Source organism: Saimiri boliviensis, chromosome 13 (genome assembly GCF_048565385.1).
Source record: "Saimiri boliviensis isolate mSaiBol1 chromosome 13, mSaiBol1.pri, whole genome shotgun sequence".
Lineage (NCBI taxonomy): Eukaryota > Metazoa > Chordata > Mammalia > Primates > Cebidae > Saimiri > Saimiri boliviensis.
The window spans coordinates 25,494,238-25,517,704 of NC_133461.1; the positions used below are offsets into that span (position 1 = coordinate 25,494,238).

General features: G+C 37.7%; 1 protein-coding gene across 4 annotated transcripts in view; it reads right to left on the reverse strand.

The window, feature by feature from the left end:
* Nucleotides 1-23,467, reverse strand: part of DCC (DCC netrin 1 receptor) — a 1,201,717-nt gene that overhangs the window by 378,712 nt on the left and 799,538 nt on the right. For all 4 annotated transcript variants that reach the window (XM_003926060.3, XM_074383427.1, XM_074383426.1 and 1 more), the window contains exon 8: nt 13,228-13,384. In XM_003926060.3, the coding sequence (XP_003926109.1) occupies nt 13,228-13,384 (157 nt within the window). The remainder of the gene's footprint in view (nt 1-13,227; nt 13,385-23,467) is intronic.

A 23,467-nucleotide genomic window follows, 5' to 3' on the forward strand; every position in this document is an offset into this window, starting at 1 on the left:
TTCTATTATAAGGACACATGCACACATATATTCATTGCAGCATTGTTTACAATAGCAAAGACTTGGAACCAAATGCCCATCCATGATAGACTGGACAGGGAAAATGTGGCACACATACACCATGGAATACTATGCAATAATAAAAAATGATGAGTTTGTGTCCTTTGTAGGGACATAGATGAACCTGGAAACCATCATTCTTAGCAAACTGACACAAAACAGAAAATTAGACACCACATGTTCTCATAGGTGGGTGTTGAACAGTGAGAACACATGGACACAGGGAGGGGAGCATCACACACTGAGGTCTGTGGGGGGGACTAGGGAAGGGAAAGTGGGGATTAGGGAGCTGGGGAGGGATGACATGGGGAGAAATGCCAGATATAAGTGATGGGGATGGAGGCAGCAAACAAACCACATTGCCATGTATGTACCTATGCAACAATACTGCATGTTCTTCACATGTACCCCAGAACTTAAAATGCAATAAAATATATATTTAAAAAAAATGAAAATGCTTCCATGGTACTGATTTGTAAAAGAGAACCCAAGCAAACGCACTGTGCTTGCTATGTAAACACACCTTCAAGACAGCTCTATGATCTGTCCTCTAATCACCTACCGGTTCTGCCCTGGGTTGACCACTGGTTTCTACAACGCAGGCTCTTAGTGGTTTTAAACTGTGGTTTAATGTAACCATTTCAATTTTATGTGCCACTTTCTAGAAATATGCTTATCATATCAAAGGTAGTTTGCATCAAAACTCCTTTTGATATGACACCTGAAACTTAATATGGATTTTTCCATAAATGGCAGTCACTGCTATTATTTTATAATGATAACAAAATACATAACTTCATGAGAAATAAATGCTATTGCATCCAAGAAGGGGACTTTTCCACAAAGTATTTAGAACCAGAAATCTGAGGAGAGAATATGATGAGAGGTGGAAATACACAGAAAAAAATATATAGTTATGTTTCACTGACCTTTGGGTGTGCCCCTCCTCAAAAAAAAAAAAAAAAACTCACTTTATTTATATTTTGTCATATTAATTTTGTTTGCAAAGATAAATCAAAACAAAGAGTGATCCTGTATACAGACATTGAACAAGTTCCAATAATGAAAATAATCATTTTTAAAGGGCTAAAAACTTTGCTCTCTGAGGAACACTGAGAGGAAATAGGAGTTCTCTGAGTTCCACAGTTCAGCTTGATAGTTTATGGTATCTGATGTCCTCACTGATGGCTGAGCATCTCCTGCCAAACTGCTGTGTGGCTTCCCTGGGTTGTTCTAGGGTGACATCAAATTGCTAAAATTATGCAAAAGCATTCTGAGAAAATGGTATTTCCTGCTATGTTGTCTTTCACAGATTTGTTCAGTTCAAGCCCCAAGGAATCCCAGGAACTTTTTAATCAACCTTTCCAGGTTTTAATAACTGTAAACAAAACACAGCAAACCATTACAAGTAAGTAACATCTGAGTTTGGAAAGGCAGTTTATTATGTGGGATTTCTCTGGTTCCACTATAGGCCAACACTAGCCACCTAAAGTAAAAATTTTCCATGATAGCTATTTGGAGCAGTAATTAAGGGTTTCCTCTCTGCTCATTCTAGACCACATACCCCTTTAAATGGGCAGATTTGGAGGTAAACTTGGGTTGTTCTGCCTTTCACTGAGTTACCAATCCCTGGGAAAGCAGTAGGGACCCCAAGCCTCCTCCATCTCAGTGATACTCTCTCCTATGAATCTGAAGACATAATTACCCTTCAAATACGCAGAACTCAGTCATGAACTGTAACACCACATGGATTGTTAGACAAAGCTTCTTCACCTCCTTCCTTTCCCCCAACTCTAAGTTGACAGTGTGGGGGAGTTAAGCCATATTCAAGGTAAGTCTACTGAAGTAAAGGGATCAAGTTACCTGTGCCTGCCTGAATCCATTCACTGTAAATTTACTCATTGAAAATTCACAGAGTTTCAAATATGCAAAGTCTGATTCCTCATAATAAAAAGTCTGTAGGCAACTTGCTCTTTACTTTTACAAGGAGATTATAGGAAGAGTTAGTTGATAAGAAGCATTTATTTTCCCTAAATTCTAGTTTTAGGTACTTTGAGTTACATGGTTAAAGTGTCATGGAAAATAACTGTTTCTATTCTAAAAGCATACACTTTGACCCACTAACAATAATGTTCCTGCTTTGCTGAAATCAGTCAGTATAAACATTCTTAACCACTGACATCTTTTGAAGCATAAAGTCAAACATGGCAACATGAAATGCACCCTTATGCAATTTACATTGAGACCTAATTCTGGGAAGAGTATATTCTCCTGTGCCTAGAACTGCTCCCTGCTTTGGTCGGTACTTAAATGGGTTACATTATAATAGCTTTTTCTAGTGTTTTGCCATTAGTCTTCTCAGTTTTTCCTATCATCTATTGACAAAGATGTCCTTTTAACACAGACAACCTGTCAACTCCATGCTCACAACCTTATGCTGGGTGCCATTCTAGGTTAGTATAATCTCCCTTCTATGGAACAAGAGCCAAAGACCTTCACTTTGTGGCCCAAAGCTTTGCAGGGTCATCTGCAATGAGCCAACCTGCCCCCACAACACCTATGTCCATGTCAGCTTCTCCGCTTTTTCTTATTTTGCATTTCCTTTCATTTCAATTGACCTAGAGTTACTTTCTCTTTACTCATACATCTTACTCCGTTTGACAAAAAGCTTGTTTCAAATGAAACCGAATCGGAATCCAATTCAAAAGAAATGTTTACCTGAAACTTCCTAACCTTATGTATTCCATTCCAGTAGCATTAAATGTTCTCTTTGTGTTTTCATTGCTTTTCGTTTACACATCTAGTGTAGCATGTATCACATTGTATTCATGGACAAGTATGTTTCTTTGACTTGATTGTAAATTATTTAAAATGAGAAGCCATATTCCATTTATATTTTATTCACACTTAGCATATAGATTCACTGAGCATAAATAATGGCTATGTTGCTGGGGCTCATAATTTTTTTAAATAAATGCATAAATACTTGTGAAATTAAAAGGGAATAATTACACAGAATCTCTACAGAATCTGACCTTAGAAATGCCTAGAATATTGGATTCTATTCCGTGTTCCAACCCCATTTATTTTGGTCATCTTTGGCATGTCACTTTACCTTCCTGGGTCTCGATTTCATTATTTGAAAACAGAGAATGGGATCCTCTCAAAGAAGCCTCATTAACACTCTTTATTAGGAATAGAAAATAGAAAATCTCCTATATCCATGTGTGTGTGTGTGTGTGTGTGTGTGTGTGTGTGTGTGTGTGTGTGTCTGTATATGTGGTGTGTGGTGTGCATGTGGTGTGTGTGTGGTGTATGTGAACTTAATTCAGCACTTCTATTTTTACATTTCAGAAGTAGAGTTTACAGATTAAACATGATCCTGCTTCTTAGTGGATCATTTGTAGCAAGTCTCTAGCATACATTTTTAGTAAATACGTAAGTGCCTCAGAGTGTTAACATTTAGATACAATTTGTGAGTTGAGCAACAAATGCCGCCTTGAGGTGTCAAATACCTAATTAGTTGCTGCAGGGAGGAAGCATTACATTAATGTTCCTTTGTAGAGAAGGAGTTATGTTATTCTTAGTGGAAAGATTTTTAGCACCTCCTTTTTATCTACTCTACTTTCATTCATTATTTCTTTAGTGAATGCCAGAATGTTGTAACAATTAAAAGATTTCCAAACTGAAATATGGTGTTCAATGGACTAGGGCTCAAAGTGACAGCAGAGTGATAAAGTGATAACCACTCAAATATCACATTCCTTATTATCCTAAAACCATAGGTTTGGAAATCAATGCTATCTTAGAGAGAAAGGTTTCAAGGTGTTTCACTGCCAGATAAAGCATAATGAAGATTGGAAATGGTCTTCTTGGTCAGAGGTATTTCCACTAAGTTGTGGTTAAAAAAATTTTTTTTTCTTGAATTGTTAAAAAGGATAAATCTAGTAATGAGCTTTTTAAAAATGTGCTTTCATATAATTTGCTTCAACATCTAGTACACACTTGAGACTAGTTACATAACAAATAGCTACTGTAACTGCAAATAAAAAGCTATGTTTTGGGAGCTGGAGGGAATCAGTTTTTGGGTTTAAACTCTTATTTAGTTTCAGCCTCTATCCACATGATAAATGTGACCGAGTTCTGGGTTCTCTTCTCATTCTGTTTTCTTGGGATGGTTCATCTTACCCTTCTCTAGCTGCAGCGACCATCCATATGCCGACAGATTCCTGATACATATCTCTGTCCTCATCTTCTCTGAGCTTCAGATTCCTATCTTCAAGATCCTTCTTGACATTCCTACTTGAATTTTGTAAAGGTATATCAAGTACAACTTGTCTAAAACTTAATTTATGATCTTCTTTTCAAATATGGACCTTTTCCAGCATCCTAATCTCAGCTGGAATTGCACAATCATCCCTCCACTGGAATATGCCAGAAACGAAGCAACTGTTAAGCCCTCCCTTCTCACCATTCATGTACAATGCGTCATTACCCAGTCCTGTCAGTTTTGCCCCCTAAATGTCTCACAAAGTTCTCTCCACTGCTCAGTCTCCACTGACATACCCTCAGACCAAGCCACCATCATCTTTTGCTTGGACTTCTGCAACAGTCTGCAAAATGGCTCAGGCACCTGGCTGATCTTTGCTCTAGCTCCCACTCTCTAGTCACAATCATCTTTTCAAAATGCAAGTCTGATTGTGGCAGAGACATCACATGCACACTTTTCATAAATGCTCTCACAGAAGCATGTTCCTTTCCACTAAAGCTCTTAACTCAGCATGTGGTTATATATTCAACAGTAGGATGAACCTTTCAAGATGAACTGCTTCCAGAGAAACTGCTGGGTTCTCTTCTATTGTCAATATGCTGCTGGACATGGACATATAGTGAATTGGCATTCAACATTTGTTCATTTATGTATGACATTTGTAGATGGCTATTTCATTTTTCAATATGCATTAAGTCCATTGGATAAATAAAATCATTATTCTCTAATTCAATAAATTAAGAACATTTTGAGGTATAGGGCTCTGGTTTTATATTTTACAGAGAAGCAGAGTGAGGCTCTAAGAAGAAGGTTAACTTTGTGAAACTTAAGTCAGGTCCATAATGTCATGCTTAAGATTTTGAGTCTTGTTCTCTTTCCATCACCATACGCTCCTTCCTGGATAACAAGCTCCATGAGCTGCAGAGTCCTTAACTGTGAAGAGCGGGGAAAGAATATGTAAACACCATGCTGAAAATGTAATATACCATGAATTCTAAAAGGAATCCTCCATGTCAATCATAAAAAGCTGGATTCTAATCCTGAACAGTGAGCAGAGGTTTTCTTTGGCAGCATAAAGCAATGTAAAGCATATATTGCTGCAAGTTGGAAGAACTAGTTCAGCCTTTGTTCTGCCACAAAACAGTGCGTGACCTTGAGCAAGTCAGGGGATATCTTGGAGCCTTCTCTGCTTCATTTGTAAAATGAAAATACCAGTCCGTTATCTGCCTACCTCACAGTATTATTGTGAGGATTAAATTGAATGATGCTCATAAAAGTGTTTTAATTCTCTCATCTGCACTCCCACTGTACTTTATATGTAGCTCTTTCAGTAAATGTCTTTCACTTTTTATGGCACAGAGAAGAGATCACTGGACTAGAAATCTGGCATTGAAATCCTGGTTCTGATGTTTAGTGTTTGTGTGGTTTCTTAGCAAGATTTTTCAGTCTTCCTGAACAGAGAAAGGCATACTCATCTGTGAAATGGAGATAATCATAAATACCTTATCTGAGGATCAAATGAATGAATGCTTGTGAAAGTAATAAAATCTCCTCTAAATAAGAGTTAAGAAACATCCCTGTATTTCATTTAATTTCCAATCCACATGATGATTTGCACATGGCACTAGCTAATTAGAACTGAATGCTTTGGGTTCACCAAACAAAGAGCAAGTGTTTTAAGTGCTTTCAGTTAACTTCATTTAATGCTCATCACAACCTTATACAACAGTTACTATTATTATCCCACATGAGAAAATAAAGTCACCAGAAATTGGCCAAAAGTTACACAGCTGGTAAAATACCAAGCCAGCATTTGAACCCAGGTGGTTCAATTCCACAGCCACATCGCCTTAACCTTTTGGTTATACTGTGTTACACTTCATAAGTCATTTTAGTTATCGAATGGGACTTACAATGTTCTTTATATATATAGAAAATATAAAAACTTAGCCAGGCATGGTGGTATGCACCAGTAGTCCTAGCTACTCAGGAGGCTGAGGTGGGAGGATTCACTGAGCCCAGGAGTTTGCAGCTGCAAGCAAACTGTGATAACACCATTGCACTCTATTCTGAGAAACAGAACAAGACCTCATCTCTCAAAATAAATACACTAATAAAAATTCACTAGTGTGTTTTATTAGTGGTAAAGAAATAATGCAAATCAACTAAGCCATTAAGTCAGAAAATTATTGGAAAGAAACATATAAAAGTATTGCATGTCATCATTCTATAAATATCAAGAACATTTAGTTATCTTCCAGATTAACCCACTAAGGAAACAAGATGATAAAGAGATTGAGAGTGCCTGTTTTGGACTACAGTCTGTACTAAATTCTAGTTCTACTACTTACTAGCTATATAATGGAGGTGTAAACCTCTTTAAGTCTCATCTGGGTAAACATACTTTATGTAAGATGCTTAACCTGATATCTGGCACAGTAAGTGTCCAATAAATGCTTGCTGTCACTGTCGATGATAGTATTGTGGTCTTGGGCATAAGATTTTCCTCTGAGCATTGATCTCTGAATGTTTAAGTCGCTGGAAGTTAGACTGTGATCTCAAGGATCACTTTCATTCCTAACGATTTTTAGGTAGTAAGAGGGGATAGCTAGATATCTGTGAAGCAATTACTTCACTGTGAATTCTAGCTTTCATGTTTGGAATGTATGCTGCTCTCTAATTTATGAAATAAAAGCACCCCAAGGGGCTGGGGAGAAAGAGGTGAATTATGGCACTTGCATTATTTACAACATTAACTTGTCAGAAAGGTTCCTGATAATCTAAGCTAGAATAACTTTCCTGAACAAAGTTATTGCTGGTCTGAGATAAATGTTAAATTCTTAACCTTTTAGAAAGGTATGGTGTCAAGCAGCTAAATAAACCTACATGAACAAACAAACATCACAGCTAACTGCTGAGAAACAGTGGTGTATTTTATGGCTCCAGTTGAGAGCCAGAGCAATAAAAATTAATGGAGATATTGGAATCAAATTTTAACATCAAAATTTTTTTGCAATTAAAAAATGTTTTGAACTGTAGTCAGCTTATTCATCCTACTCAGTAACACTATTTTATTGGGTAAGAAAAAAAAATCTATCTCTCTGACACCTTTACCATATCGTTTCTGATCAGTGTATGTTTACATGAGGCATGATACTGGACACTTAGGCATGAAATTGCAAATAAGATCTAGTCTCAATCATTAGGAAAAGAAATATACATGTACTCAACCAAACGTCAAACTGAATAAAAGGTGGCAAAGGCCCTGTAGTAATGTAATCAAAATGAAGGAGTGAGATAAAGGCAAAGTTGATCAATTCTGAGTTGGAGGAGCATGGAGAGTTCCATGCAGTAGTTGACATTTCAGCTAGGGCATCAATTCAATAAATACTTAGTGAGTGTCTACAATGTGCTAAGTACTATTCTAAGTGCTGAGAATAGCTCAGTGGATAAAAAAGATAGAAACAGCCTTGCCCACAGGAAGATTATATTCTGGTGGGGAGAAAGGGGATTAGGGAAACACAATTTGTCAGTAAAAGGTAATAAAGGCTATGAAAAAAAAAAAAAAAGAAAGAAAAAAAAAGGACATAGGAAGTACCAGGGGTCAGAACAGACTTTCATGAAAATGTGAAATCACAGCAAAGATTTGTCAGAAGTTAGGGAATAATCCATGTGGATCTCTGAGGAGAAGAACATTCTAGGGAGACTGACGAGCAAGCACAAAGATCTCAAAAGAGGGGAACTCTTGAAATATTTAGGAAACATAAGGAAAGGAGACTGGATAGGAATGAGAAAATAGGAGAATAGTAAAACTGCTACGTAGTGAGGTTAGAGAGGTAACAAGAGACAAGAGCAAGGACTTCTGCTAATATTGTGAATGAGACAAGTATTTCACCAAAGAGTTTTGAAGCAGAGGAATGACATACCCTAATTTACATTTTAAAAGGTTGACTTTAGCTGCTATCATAAGACTAGAATTAGATTACTTCATTAGCTCCAATGAGACTTAGTTGTAGTTAAGGAGGCAGTAAGGAGTGGTAGGATTCAGTATATGTTTTGCTTTTGGTTTAATTTTTTTTCTTTCTTTCTTTCTTTCCTTTTTTTTTTTTTTTTTTTTTTTTGAGGCAGAGTCTTTCTCTGTTGCCCAGGCTGGAGTGCAGTGGCATGATCTTGGCTCACTGCCACGTCCACCTCCCAGGTGCAAGCAAATTATCCTGCCTTGGCATCCTGAGTAACCAATATTACAGGTATGAATCACCAAGCACACCTAATTTTTGTATGTTTAGTGGAAACGGGGTTTAACCATGTTGGCCAGGCTGATCTCGAACTCTTGACCTCAAATGATCCACCCGCCTTGGCCTCCCAAAGTGCCAGGATTACAGGTGTGAGTCACCACACCTGGCCATGTTTTGTTTTTATTTATTTGATTTTAATTTTTTATTATGAAAATTTAAACAATATAAAGCTAGGCAGAATAATATGATGAATCGTTTTATTCTCCTAATTCAGCTCAAAATATAAAATCATAGCCAGTCTTCTGGTATTATTTTATAACAAGACTTGGTATATTATTTCATGGATTCAGGATATATTTTGATAGTACTGCCAGGATTTGATGGTGGATTTCGTAGTAAGAATTAGTAATTAAGAGTTAAGAATTATTCCAAGGATTTTAGCCCGATCAATGAGAAATATGAATATTTCAGTGTTGGGGGGGAACTCTGGAATGATGAAGTATTTGGTGGGGCAGAGGAGTTGGGGTTGAAGTAAAACAGGTATTTGGTTTTATTCATAAGTTTTAGATGCCCATGGGACATTGATGTTGAGAAATCAAGTAGGAAGCTGAGCATATGAGTCCGAATGGCAGGTAAAAAGTTAGGACCAGAGATACAAATTTAGAACACATCAGCATGCTCACAGAATATAAAGTCAAGGAATGGATGAAAGGCTTGAGTCCTGAAGCCATTCGATATTTACAGATCAGAGAAACTGGGAGTAAGAAAGTAAAAAGAGCCTAAAAATAGCAGCCAGAGGGAAGGAGGAGAGCACGTGCAACAGAAAACAGAGTGAAGAATGAACTTCACTAAAGGAGAAATGATCAAATGTGATAAAATGTGCTGATTTTCCAAGTAATGTGAATACCAGGAATTGACTGTTAGGTTAGCAACAGGAGGTTATTGGTGAACCTCGATAAGAGAAATTCCTATTACATTCTAGGAACAAAATAATTATTGGAATATGATGTAAGATATTGGATTGAAGTTAGACAATTCAAGGAATGTTCCTATGGAAGAGAACAGAGCATGGAGTGCTGAAAGAGAGAAAAGTGAGATTGAAGTCGAATTTGTTGCAATGGAAGATCCGACTGCATGCTGACATGCAGATAGACATAATTCACCTTAGTGGGAGAAATTGATGAAACAGAACAGAGAAAGAATGGCTTAAGATTTGCTCTTTTATGTTGTCAGAAAAGATGGGATCTTGTGCCCAAGTGAAGGTTTGGCTTTAGCTAAAGAGTACAGGCAGTTATTTTACGGAAATTTGAGGAAAGACAGATTACATGCTTAAAGGATACATTTGGGTTAAAAAAAAAAAGTCACATATGAAAGCACATAGAATTCCCCTTCTGATATTTCATGAAGTTAAAATCAAGGTCAGGTAAGAGTAAAGAGTGAAGGTATTGGAGATTTGGGAAAAGAGAAAAAGGCATGAAATATCATTAGGAGTATATGTGAGAGAGGATGACTGATCAATGTAGCATAATTGCCAGTAGCATTAATAAGCAACATGAGATTAGTAGCTACGAATTCAAAGTGAGACGAATCAGCCCAGTTGTACCTTTTCTGTTAGCCATATTCAGCTACAAGAGCACAAGTGAAGAGTAAGTAGAAAGTTACATTTACTTGAAGTGGTTTTTGCTAAGCAAGTAACATGAAACGCGAGTAGCAGGCAAAACGTTGATGCAAGTCAGCAAGTATTTAATTGCTGTGTTTACTGGCTGTAGAATTATAGTTATGAACTAAATGAAGGAAAACAGGAAGGATAAGGAATAGGATCAAGGGATTGCAGGTCTCTGTGAAATCAAAAGTTCGTTGTATTCAGAGTCCCAAATAAAGAATAGTAAGACAAGATCCTGGAGAGTGAGGCAAGAATACGATTTGAAACTGAGATAATGAGAGGTTGCAGTGTGACTGGTGTTGTCAAGGTCCATGGCATAACCATGGGAGTGAGTAGCCAAAGGGGTATAGAGGATGAATGCTTAGGATTGAAAGATAAGAAAAAGTTCAAGAGAATAGGAAAGGACAACATTGTATAATAAGCAGGCCTATGAATAATTACAAAAATAAATGGTCCACTCAAACATAGCAATTTCAACAATTTCCCCTTCCCCTTCTCCTTCCCTTTATCATCCTTATCCTCCTCCTTCCTATTCTTTGGACCTGAATTTCAACTTCTTTTCCACATTGTCTCTGAGCTCACACTCTACTGAGCCCTTCCATTCTGCCTGCATGCAGTAACTGCCCTGAATTCTTTATGTGAATTTTCTCAGTTCTCATAGCAGTGCTAAGAGGTAGAATTTACCTTCCTTTTATTCTAACAAAAATTATTATTCCTATTTAATACATTAGTAAATACAGAAAAGTCGCACATCTGGTAAATAGTAGAACCATTTTCAAATCTAGCTCTTGTGACTTCAGTGAAAAATTTTTAGCCATTACAGATTATAGAAACCACACTTTCACATATATCCATATGGACAGACAGATATAGATACAGATAGATTGAGGCTAGAATTCCATGGAAAGAAGTTTGAAATTACATGTGCATGTCTTTGTATAGTAATTTTATTGTATTTAAGAACCAGTCACATTCTGGGGCAGTGGAGTGAGTGATCAAAAGAGTATTTCAAAAAGGTAACTACAAACAGTGAGGAAGGTGAGGAGTGATTCTCAGAGGTCAAGTAAAGATGTTGAAAGTAATAGAATAAAGGAAGAACGTCTGAGCTGTGGCCAAGGTAAAGGTGACAAGACAAGACTTGATAAGGAGTTGCAGTGCTGGGAGGCAGCAGTCAGTAAAATATGGCATGAATTTTTGCTTGGTCAACGGGATGGAAGATACTAACATAAACTGAAAAAAAGAAAAAAATATGCATAGGAGGAGACAGTGAGTATGCTGCAGGCAGGCTGAATTTAAGGTGCCTCCAGGAAATTCATGTAAAAATATGAAGATGACTGGGTCAGAATTACTGCTTCCAGTTTCCACACTGCACATGCTGAAATCCAAGGAACTTAGGAGGCATGGTAAGATCACAAATAGTTGCAGAGATAACACTAAAACAAATGGCTGTTTCTTCACAGTAATGAATAATCTTAGTGATCATAAGGTAATACGGGTATTGGGTATGTCTAATTTTTTTTGAGAGGAAGTCTTACTCTGCCACCCAGGCTGGAGTGCAGTGGCACCATTTCAGATCACTGAAACCTTCGCCTCCCGTGTTCAAGCCGTTCTCCTGCCGCAGTCTCCCAAGTAGCTGGGATTACAGGCACGTGCCACCACCCCTGACTAACTTTTTATATTTTTAGGAATGACAAGGTTTCACCATGTTGGCCAGGCTGGTCCCGAACTCCTGACCTCAGGTGATCCACCCACCTAGGCCTCCCAAAGTGCTGGGATTACAGGTGTTAGCCACCATGCCTGGTCTCTTTCCTTTCATTTTAAAGTAAGGTCAAATTGTAAAGGATAACAGAAATTTTGAAAGGCTGTTCTTCAACTTGCTGCCAACTGGAAAGGAGAGCATTTTGAGACCCAGCAGGTGAGGAGGGGTATTGTACCACCTGAGCATCAGACTGTCCCATGTTGAAATAAGTAACATTTTGGTTTATCCAATTTCCATTTTCCCTTTTGAATTCTAAAGATCACCACATTTACAGCACTCACAGATCTGAGGGACTAGAAGCCTAGGACATGGATCTCTGCTTCTCCTCATGTGGAACTTTCCCAGTATTTACCTCCAACTTGAATAACAACTTTCAAAGTCATAAGATGGTGAAGCATCTTAAGGGAAGAATGTTGGGGGGGAAAATGCAGTGGATTGTAGTCTTGAAACCAGACAGGTACAACTCACTTTTGCCTAGTCAATAATAATACTCACAATAACAACTTCTACCAAATACCAGACACTCTGATATGACGTTAATATATGCAAACGAATTGAATGCTAGCAAAAACATTGCAAGGTATGTATTATATTTTTAAATTTTATTTTTTCTTTTTAGTTTTTAAAAAACTTTTTAAATTTTCATGGGGACATAATAGGTGCATGTATTTATGGTATGCATGATGTATTTTGATACAGGCATGCAATGTGTAATAATCACACCAGGGTAAATGGAGTAGCCATCATCTCAAGCATTTGCCTTTTGCATTACAAACAATCCATTATACCCTTTATTGTACATTTTAAGGTAAGTATAAATTCCTCCTTATTAGGGAGGAAAATGAGGCTCAGGGAAGTCATTTTTTTTTTAGATCATGTGATGTCAATGACAAAAATGGGATTACAAACTAGCCAGAGTAAGTAGTGCTTTTATAACCCGTTCCACGAATACACAGCCTAATTCTGTTTTCTGCTTATGACTCTGAAAACAAAAGAAATAAAAAATTGATGTAGTATATCCTTACCCTTTTCAGGGAAGTCTTATATAAATTATTTAATTAGTCTCTGTAAACAACATTGCTTTTAAAAACTGCACTCATTTAGAAATGGGTGAAGGAAATAGTGGAGATTTCACAGCCTCTTCAAGGTTCCTGTCCAAGATCTCCTCCTGCCATTACCCAGTGGTATCAATTTAAAGAGACGATGGATTAAGCTCAATTTTACTGGTAGTATCACCTACCTGTTGTCACCTTCTCTGGAGAAAAAGACCGTGAAGGTTTGAATGTTCCCTTTCGCTTCTGCAGGTGGGCGCCAGCTGAGACGGACAAACCGGCTGGAAACCAAGACAGGGACCACATCTCTGGGAGCTGAAGGGAGGACACTGGAGCTTGGGATAGCTAAGGAGAAAGAATAGGAGGCTATCAGGTGTCAGTGCCATAGGTAAGAATTGGGTAGGAAGGCAGAGCCCACCTATTAGCAAGCATCTCCATGTTATAGTCACGTTGATTCTAAAGGAAGGAAGAAAAGCCTGGTAATGCACACAGTAAATGAAATAAAAGCTATATTTGTATTTCTTGGGTTTAACAAGTGTGGATAATGACATGTATATGATTCCATTGCATGTATATCCAATTTTGATTACCCATGGATCTATGATATAACAATAAGCAAAAAAATCACTGCTCGGCCAAGAAAGGTGGAGAGAAATTTGGCAATGTGAATTTTTAACAAGCACTTGAGTTCTAGAAAGACCTTACTTTAGGCCTGTAGATAATGTGTTCAATATTGTAAAATCATTATACTTCTCATCACTTTAACTGATAATAGAAAATGTTTTTGGTAAGAGACAAATTAGTTTAAGCAATTAATATTTCCCTGAATTGTTTCAGAAATGAAGCACAGGTTGAATAAGAATATGGATAAATGAATAAACACATGTATCTATATTTCAAGTAAAAGATAATATTACAATGCAGAAGATAAATTCAAGATACACTAAATCTAAATTAAATTTATGGTGACTATTTGTCAAAGATAACCTATTGGCATTTTTAAGAGTTCTAAGAGCTAAGAGGGCCATCATCTCCAGGATTTTACAAGGTTGGGGCAGTTATTACTGTAGAAAATATGTGATCATATAGTTTTAATATACAGTAAGGCCACATGATTCCTGACAAAAAATATCACTTACTATAACACCTTCTTTATGTATCCAAAAATTGTAACCAAGTTGATTTTTTTCTTTAAGATGGAATCTCACTCTGTCACCCAGGCTGGAGTGCACTGGTGCAATCTTGGCTCACTGAAACCTTCACCTCCAGGTTCAAGCAATTCTCCTGCCTCAGTCTCTCAAGTAGCTGGGATTACAGGTGCATGTTACCATGCCTCGCTATTTTTTGTATTTTTAGTAAAGTTGGGGTTCTGCCATGTTGGCCAGGCAGTGTTGAACTCCTGACCTCATGTGATCCACTCACCTCGGTCTCCCAAAGTGCTGGGATTACAGGCATGATCCACCGTGCCTAGCCCCATGTTGATTCTTTAAAATATTCATTTCATAGTTAAAAATATTTCATAGTAGAAAAGACACAGCCCAAGTTGGTGTACATATACTGCCACAGAGTTTAACAAAGCACTAATGTGGAAGTCAAACCAATGGAGACAATATTCTACAACATAGCCACAGACTTATGTGTATTCATAAATGTTTTCAGTAACCAAAAAGTTATCACAAAACCTTATCTCTGTCAGTATATGTCTACATGTCTACACTGTTCTTATACAATTTTTTTTTTCTGTCCCATCCTCCCTAGTAGCTGGAATTACAGGCACACACCACCACACCTGGCTAATTTTTGTATTTTTGGTAGAGACAGGGTTTCACACCATGTTGGCCAGACTGGTCTTGATCTCCTGATCTCAGGTGATCTGCCTGTCTTCGGCTTCCAAAGTGCTGGGATTACTAGTGTGCACCACCTCTCCCAGCCTGTTCTGATACAATTTGAAGTAGCTTATTTGTTTTTTAAGAGCACAGAAAATTAAGAGCAGAGATTAAAGATTGATGAAAGTTAATGCAAAGTAGAAGCAGTTTTCATGAACTTACCTACTAGCAAAAAAAATGGAAGATAAAATATTATATAATAAATACAGATATGAAACTGCACCTCACTTCTAGAATTCACTGTATTTAAAGCAGAATTTAATCACTATTAGCCATAGGAACAACTCTAAATTATCCACAATTAGAAAACTCCCTTTTCAAATATTGGGGGAACTAATAACATGTAAGAGAGGTTTCCTGTTAAATCTGTACATGCACATTTTGTAGTGTGTTGTCTGCTTAAGTGTGAATTCATAATTCATCTTTGTTATGATAGCTCTGTTTTCTTCATGTTTGTTAAAGTTCCCAAGTTTGGGGAACATGTGTTTCATTTTGGCAGGTGGTCTCTAGCCACAAATTGTAGGTACACATTTGCTGATATAAAATCTTCAAATGGGCTTTTGTAGCCCATTTTCCCTAGTCTTTATCAAAGTCAGTCTTCATTTTTTCACTTACATTGTATAGGGACTGGCTGAGTTATATTACTGCTATGAATTAAACTTCTGCTAGCTAGAAAAATTCATCTGGGGAATGGAAATACCCCATTTCCTAATGGTTCCAGAAACATTACCCATTTACAATACTTACTAGCTATACTGAGAAAGAGAGATTTTAAAGAATGAGGGGAAAAATGTCATTCAAAGTTATTTCTGACTCCATAGATTCTCTGACTATTTCTTTGTAGATAAAGTTTCACCTTGCTCTCCTGATCAGTACAGTATTTGAAATAAATGGAAGACTGACAGTGAGTTAGTCAATCTTTTATAGCAGAGTGGTAAGGGAGGGGAAAAGATTGATGCCTTGAGATGGAGTGTCTCTCTCAAAAATATGGGTGATATCAAGCTTCTTGACAAAAACCTTTACTTCCACACATCACAGGCAGCTGAGACTAACACATTGGAGTGAATTTATTCTTTCCCTCTCCCCTAGCCTGCTTCACCTCCTGGGCAATATTCATGTTGTCCTCTCAACTGTGCAGTCCAGAAACCCAAAGCCCATCCCCTATTCCTGACTCTCCTTCACTCACTGCGTGCAAGGGTTCCCTGCTCCTGAACATCTCATAAATCTACCCACGCTATTATATCTCCGCTGCCACGCTTACATCAGCACCATCATACTCTCTCACCGGAATTACCACAAGTGTCTCCCAGCTCCTCCTCTGCCTTTTTTTTTTTTTTTTTTTTTTTTTTTTTTTTTTTGAGACAAAGTCTCATTCTGTTGCCCAGGCTGGAGTGCAGTGGTGCGATCTCAGCTCACTGCAAACTCTGCCTACCGGATTGAAGCAATTCTCTGTCTCAGCCTCTCCAGTGGCTGGGATTATAAGCGCCTACCACCACACTCAGCTACTTTTTTGTATTTTTATTAGAGACGGGGTTTCACCATGTTGGCCAGGCTGGTCTTGAACTGCTGACCTCATGATTAGGCCTCCTCAGCCTCCCAAAGTGCTGGGATTACAGGCATGAGCCACCGTGCCCAGCCTCCTTTACTTTCCTTAAAGTCACCTTCCTCAAATATATTCTCTGTGCAACACCCAGAATGAGCTTATAAAAATAACAAATCTGGTCATGTCGCTCTACTGCTTATTTTTCCTCCACACATCCTCTTCGGGGCAAGTTCCAAACTTCTTAATTAGCTTGCTGGTCTGACTCTTGCTGACGGTGGGTCTTGGGTGGATTTCTCCATAAACAAGGCTTCAGAAAAGGATTTTTGCACAAGTACTACATGTGGGAGATGATTCCAGAAATAGCGGAAGGGAGTCAGGAAGTGAGACAGGATAGGGAGGGACCTATCTGAAGAATGAGTTAACTATATGGTTATCCCTGTGGGAAATTAAAGGGCAATCCCACTGGGGACTCTGGGAGTCTTTACAGGACATGCCTTAGAGTTATCCATCCCTCTGGATAGCAGATAGGGGTATTTATCTTCCTACCACTTCTCCATCATTTGTTGAGAGTGATTCCCGGGGCTTTGCCTTTCTTGAACAATGGCCTAGTATGTTCCCATAACAAGATAGAAAATATCTTCAGGCAGAGGCTTGCAGAGATCCACAGTAAGCACCATTCAGCAGCTCTACTCACTCACTCAACAAACATTCCAACAGCTCATATCATCCGTTCTCCTCGTCTAAGTGCAGAGGAGAGAGCGGGAACAGCAGAAGAAGCCATTGTTCTCATGGTGCGTGTGTGGAAGCTCCTTGGGTTCTTGATGCTTCTGCATTAAGCATGTTCTCCTCATGCTGAGCCACCTGCCATTCTCTAGGGCTTTCACAGAAGCAGATCCCACACCTTCACAAGCCCCTTGCACTCACGTGTCTAACTCCTACTTTCCCTCTTGGTTTAGTTGAGATGTTGTTTCCCCTGGAAAGACTGACTGAAAGTATTTGCAAAATATATAAAAGACAAGGAACTCATAATATAAAAAAGAATGTTTTAAAGTCTATAAAATAATAATCTTACTGAAAAGTGGGTTTCCACTTGACAAATAATGCAAGAAATACACATTAAAATAAAGCCTGAAAAATTGCATCAGAGGCCACTTTAAAGAAGGTGAGTATCTCACATCGGCCGGGGTGTGGTGTTCTCACAGGCTCTCAGCTGAAGTGTGTGAGCACTACATGTTTGGAAGCAAATGTGGCAAAGTCCTTTTAAAAAGCTTCATAGCATTAGGTCAAACATTCTCATGTCTGTAAAATATTTACACAACAGTAAATGCCTCCTTCATTAGTACATCAATCTGAAATCATAGGTAGCACATTAACTCAAAATGTAATACCTATATAACCTATCAGTTTTTTAAAAAATGGAATCCTTACTAGATTTTTTAGAAAAAAAATGTTATAAACATATAATTAATGATAACTTGGTAAAAGCTTTTTGGAATTTTCAAGAAGTCAGACAAATAAGTTTTATACAAACAAGATGAAAGTTTTCAAATCCTTTTCCTCCAAGAGGACCTCATTCCTGCAGGGTGTCAGCATCACAAGCCAGTTGGCATCTTCACCCACCCAGGGAGTGCCAGGGAGGAGGGCACGGGACAATGGCAAGCAGTTAAGGCTCCTCCCTCTCCTCTCCTCGGGCTTCAAGGAATGTCTCCCCACATAGCTGGTCTAGACTCCGACAGCACAAAATCGAGAATAGAATTCATCATGGACTCTTTACCTCAATTTAAATGGCTGCTATATTAAAGGGGAGGAACACAGTTTTAACAAAGGAATGGCTTCTTATCTTATAAAGGGGAATTAATTTTGCTTTTACTAATCCTCCATGCTTTCTCTCAACAGTAACTTGCCTTCAATAAAGAACCAATCAGGACGTCTTTTCTTTGCTCCTGGAGGCCTAATCTCCAGTCTGGCCCTAATCTCTCTGGCCCATTACTGTTGCCATAGCTACAGCTTCTTTATCTGTTGTCATGGAGAAGAGGAGGCGAATTTGCCACACTATAATGACATAGTCTTTTTTTTTTTTTTTTTCTTTTAAGGACATCTTTAAAAAATTTTTAATAATAGCCAAATCCAAGAAAGGGTGATAATTTTTATAGATAATGAAAAGCCAAAGATATACAGCTTGGAAGCCAAAAAATAATAACAACAACATTTTGATTAGGTCCCCTGCAATAGCCTTAGTAACGATGATACTACTGGATTAATTTTTTAAATAAAGTTTCGATTTTTCTAGATTCCAAAGACTTTTCTGTCACATTTTATTATACAGTGCTTATGAACATGAATTTTTATCTGAGCTTATTAACAGTTCACTACCTTCATTCCCTACGAGGTATATGAAAGAGGTATTCATAAAAACAAAAGTATTTAATTTACATTAAACCTCAAACAAGCCAACAGACCTATTTCCTTGTTTCATTCCTCATTCTACTCACTAAAATATTACAAATGTGGTCACCAACCAACTAGCTGCTTTATTAGTCTGCATCTTCAATTACTTAATAAAAATAATACATAAATAAATATTATCAGTGAAATAATGAAACAATTTTCCTAAGAGTAAATGACTATCATATCTCCTTTTGATTTTTATTTCTTACTGTTCCCTTGACACCAAACTCTCGTTTTTTATTGTCTAGATGAAGATATGGATAAACCTAAATTAAGGTTTTACAGTTTACAAAGTTATTTGACAAAATAATCAAAAAAGCAGCATGGGTGTGCATAATTAAAACTTAATGAATCATGTTTTTTCTAAAATGTTACATTATTTTCAAAGTTAAAAGAATTATGACTTGTGGTAGTGGATTAAAAACTTCAGAAAAACTACGAAATGTAGGTTTTATAAAATATTTATTTGAAACCAATTTTTATCTTGTTAATATAAAAGTTAATGTACTCCATAAAATCTCATTAAATAATAATCATTTATTCATTTGTTGTTTAATTGCCAAATAATATTGGATGCTTTTATCCTGTACAACATATTACCTTGAGGCATATATACATTGTGAAATGGTAAATCCTAGTACCTCACACACATAAAATAATGTATTGGGTAGGTACATTTTAGATAAAATTGAGTCATGAATATTGATCTACCATGTTCCTACTGTTATGCTTGAAGCTGAGAATCATTTATTTTTAAGCCCTCAGTTTTTACCTCAGAGAACTGGAAATTAATTTGAGGACCCCAGGTGTACCCATGTAACATGACTGAAAAGTTAGAGGCAGTCACTTACCTACAAATGAGTTTCATTCTAAAGTTTGAGTAGAAAAAGTTATTTAGACATTAGAACACATCTCATTCAATGATTTCTATTCTGTTTCCAGATACTTAATTTGTTCTACTGATTAACTATCATTTAATAGTGTTATGAAATGGAATTCTACCTTGTATGTACTCTTTGATAAAATGAATTTATACATCCAATAATTAATCCATTCAATGGTAATTGAAGGCATACTGTGTGCAAGGCACTGAGTGAGAAGTGGTTCAGTCCATTTCCAGTTCCCAGAGAGAAAACCAGCTTGATCATTCCCCCTACTCAGCTTGGCTTCACCCTCCAGGATGCATTTGCTACCACTTCGAACATTACTCCTTCCATAGCAGATAGACATTCTCAGTTGTCTTCAGCATGGGGCCTGAAGGATCTAAACCTGAAAGATACAACTGAGGGTCTCCAAGGGTAGGAGCTCCGCTTGCAGAGTCTGCAAAGCTTTAGTTTCAGAACAGCCTCTTTACTACCTCCCCGTTCTCCATGCTGAACTTGCTCAATTCCATGAAGACCTCACGCTTTCACCTCTGCTACTTTTGTGTGCTGCAAACTGAGCTGAAATACCTTCCTCCAATTGCTTTCCTGCTCTGACATGGGGGCCTCTTTCAGGTTTTAGTTAAAGTGTCACCTCACTGATCTCCGACCTGGCTTAGGCCTCTCTATGTGGGTGTTCACAAAACCAGGATAAGAGAAACACGCCTGTCAGGGCACTTTCCTGTACTCTCACGGATCTGGTTATTTTTGCTGTTGTTGTTTACCTGTTGCAAATTGTATGCTCTGTGAAAGAAGTAGCTAAGTCTAAACTGCTTATCACTTTAATCCCTGTCACTATCACAGTGTATGTTAGCCATATCATAGGTACGCATTACATTATTGCAGGGTCCAGTTAAATGGAAGGCTTTGCACATTGGTGAGATCATGTTAAGACTTTTGCTAGAAAACTCCTTTTCAGAACTCTGTAAAATGTTTGCTTGAGAATACGTGCTGGGAGAAGACTGAGTATTACTGCAAACTAGTTATATTCATCATCATTAATTTGCAGATAAATTGCAAAGTAGACTGAAAAACCAAGCACAGAGGAAGGTTCCAAGGAAATGCAAGTTTGGGGTGAGAGCATTTTATTTTGAACCAAATTGAGACGGGGAAATATATCACGACCTGCTCTGTCACAGCTTATCAGTCTTTATCCCTAGAGGAAACTCTGGTGGTAAGCTTTCTACACTGTGCCAAACAGTTTAGGTGTGTTCATATAAGGATGGTCCCTAAGGGAAAGAATTCTTTCATTAAGAAGCAAAAAGGAAGCTTGAGAATTTGGTTTGGACTGACCTTGCATCCAGAAGGCGACCTTGGGGTCTGTTCTAGAAAGTGTGATTCTTATGCCAGGATTATACACCAAAGAGCATGGTCAAATAAACGTTGTATGCTAAAAAGGATTTCCTGTGGCCACACAGAGAGATAGACTGAGAAACAAGTTCTAGGAGGTATTTTCGTATCAGCAGCAATAACGATAGCTCTCAGAGTTTGAGCTCTTTTCAGACAAAAGGAGGAGAAAAATATTATCTGATAAACTGGCCAACCAATACATGTATAACTAAAGGTTTTATGCTCAGATCTGTACATTGTAGGTATGTAAAAGCACCTATCATATGCTTTTAATAATTTATTTCTAAATTGCTTATTTAGGAAAGTGTCTTTTAAAGAGTTTATCCAAAATGCAGCAAGGACCACAGGCAGCTTGGCAATGTGGCTAGGATGTCATGTATGCAAATATATAGATTCAACTAGCAAACTGCAATTAAATGGTACAGACCATGCTCCCTACTCCCAAACGCTGTGACTGTGTTATTTGGAAAGGTATTTAGCTTCTCTGGGCCTTAATTTCCATGTTGAAGACTGATAAAAAATATTTAGTGTACAGAGTTGTTAAGTAATAATGAAAAATGGAATCTAAGGGCTGCTTATCATACCTAGCATATGCTTTGTATTCAGTAAGTGGCTGTTATTATTATTAGCCTATCTTTAGATCTTGGGAGCAGAAAGCCTATTTCTGCTGGTCCAGTTTTTTGATGGCCGGCTAGAGATGTAGGAACTCTCACTGAAAGGCACTGGGAAGTTTTGAGCAAAATCTGGTAGGTCAAGTAGGTTGAGAACAAACACGTTTCTTCTGTGGAAGGAGATTATATGGTCACTTCAATATCCTTTTCTACTTAACTTTTCAGGTTGCAGAGAAACATGCATCATTATTTTTCTTTTTAAAAAAAATTTTATCATTCCATATTTCTGCCCCTCTAAGAGTTTACTTCATTTCAGGTCTCTTTCCTCTCTTTGTATTTTCTTACTAATCATTGCACACTTTCCATCTGTCACTATTTCAAGGCTTTGTGAGGCCACCTTTAATCATCTTTCTCATCAATGTCTCCTCCTGGCATCTTTCCCCAACTACATGAGAGTTATGCTTCTATCCAATTGCAGCTTGCTTTGTTTCTCCCCTTTCCCTTGAGTCTATGTCATTGAATTCCTAGTCATTGTTTATCCATTCTCCATGCCCAGGGACCCCAAATGTGCCATTTCAATCATTCCCTTGTCACCAGAGCTTTCTCTGGGGATAAAGACTGACAGGCTGTGACAGCTCCCCTCCCACCCCTCATGTGCATCACCATCCTTTCCCTCATCCCAGCCATATGGTGCTTTGTCCCAGGCTGGCAGGCAATCGTCTCCTCCGCCGGTGAAGAACATCTAAAGAACACATGCGTTGCTGATATAGATCAGTAAGTCCGCTTTAAGAAGCAGTGCTTTTCCCCTGCAATTTCCTCCGGTGATGAGACGCTACTAAAGTAAAATAGCTGACAACTTGTGTTGTTAAGGAAAAAATAAATAATTGAATCAATGCTAGGATGTTTAATTTTGTATGTATGTGTCAAACAACTAAATGTTTCCAGTAAGAAACTCAAGATACACTGAAGATAATACAACTTAAGAAGAACCAAAGGTTTAAGCTACTCTCTTTAGTAATGTAGGTTCTTTTAAGAGCTACTTTTATTATTTTAGGATACTAGGCAACTCATTAAAACGACTCCACTCATACTTGATGGCTCAGTAAGTTAATATGGCAAACTTCCAACTCTCCTTATAGGAGTTACAATAAATTTTAAAATAATTTACTTAAGGATATGGTGTCGGGATAGCCATGAAAATGCTCATTTCTAAGATATGCTCATTTCAGTCTAAAAAAAATTATCTGAGAATCGGAGGTGCCGCATGACAGGTTGGCTAAACATTATGTTTCAGATAGACAGGATAAAAACAGGTATGTGAGGCGGCACCACAGGGAAAGAATGTACCGGCTGTGTATGGCATGGAGGCTTAATAAGTACTTACGTGTAGTGCACTTGGCCCTAACCCCTTGCAAACCATCCCTAAATTTTATAGCCACCAAAACCAACTAAAGGGGAATAAAGATGAAGCAAATAAAAGAGGATATAAAACTAAGATAAATTATTACTTATTTCAATTGAGTTTATAGAAGTAGAGTATGACGCCAGTGTGATGAAGTCACTGCAAAGCAAGCAGAGGCACAATGTGAATACAAAGCATGTTTCCTTACATTCCTATTAGTTTTTAGGTTTGACCATCTAGGGCTCTGTATTTCTAAGAGAGAGAAAGA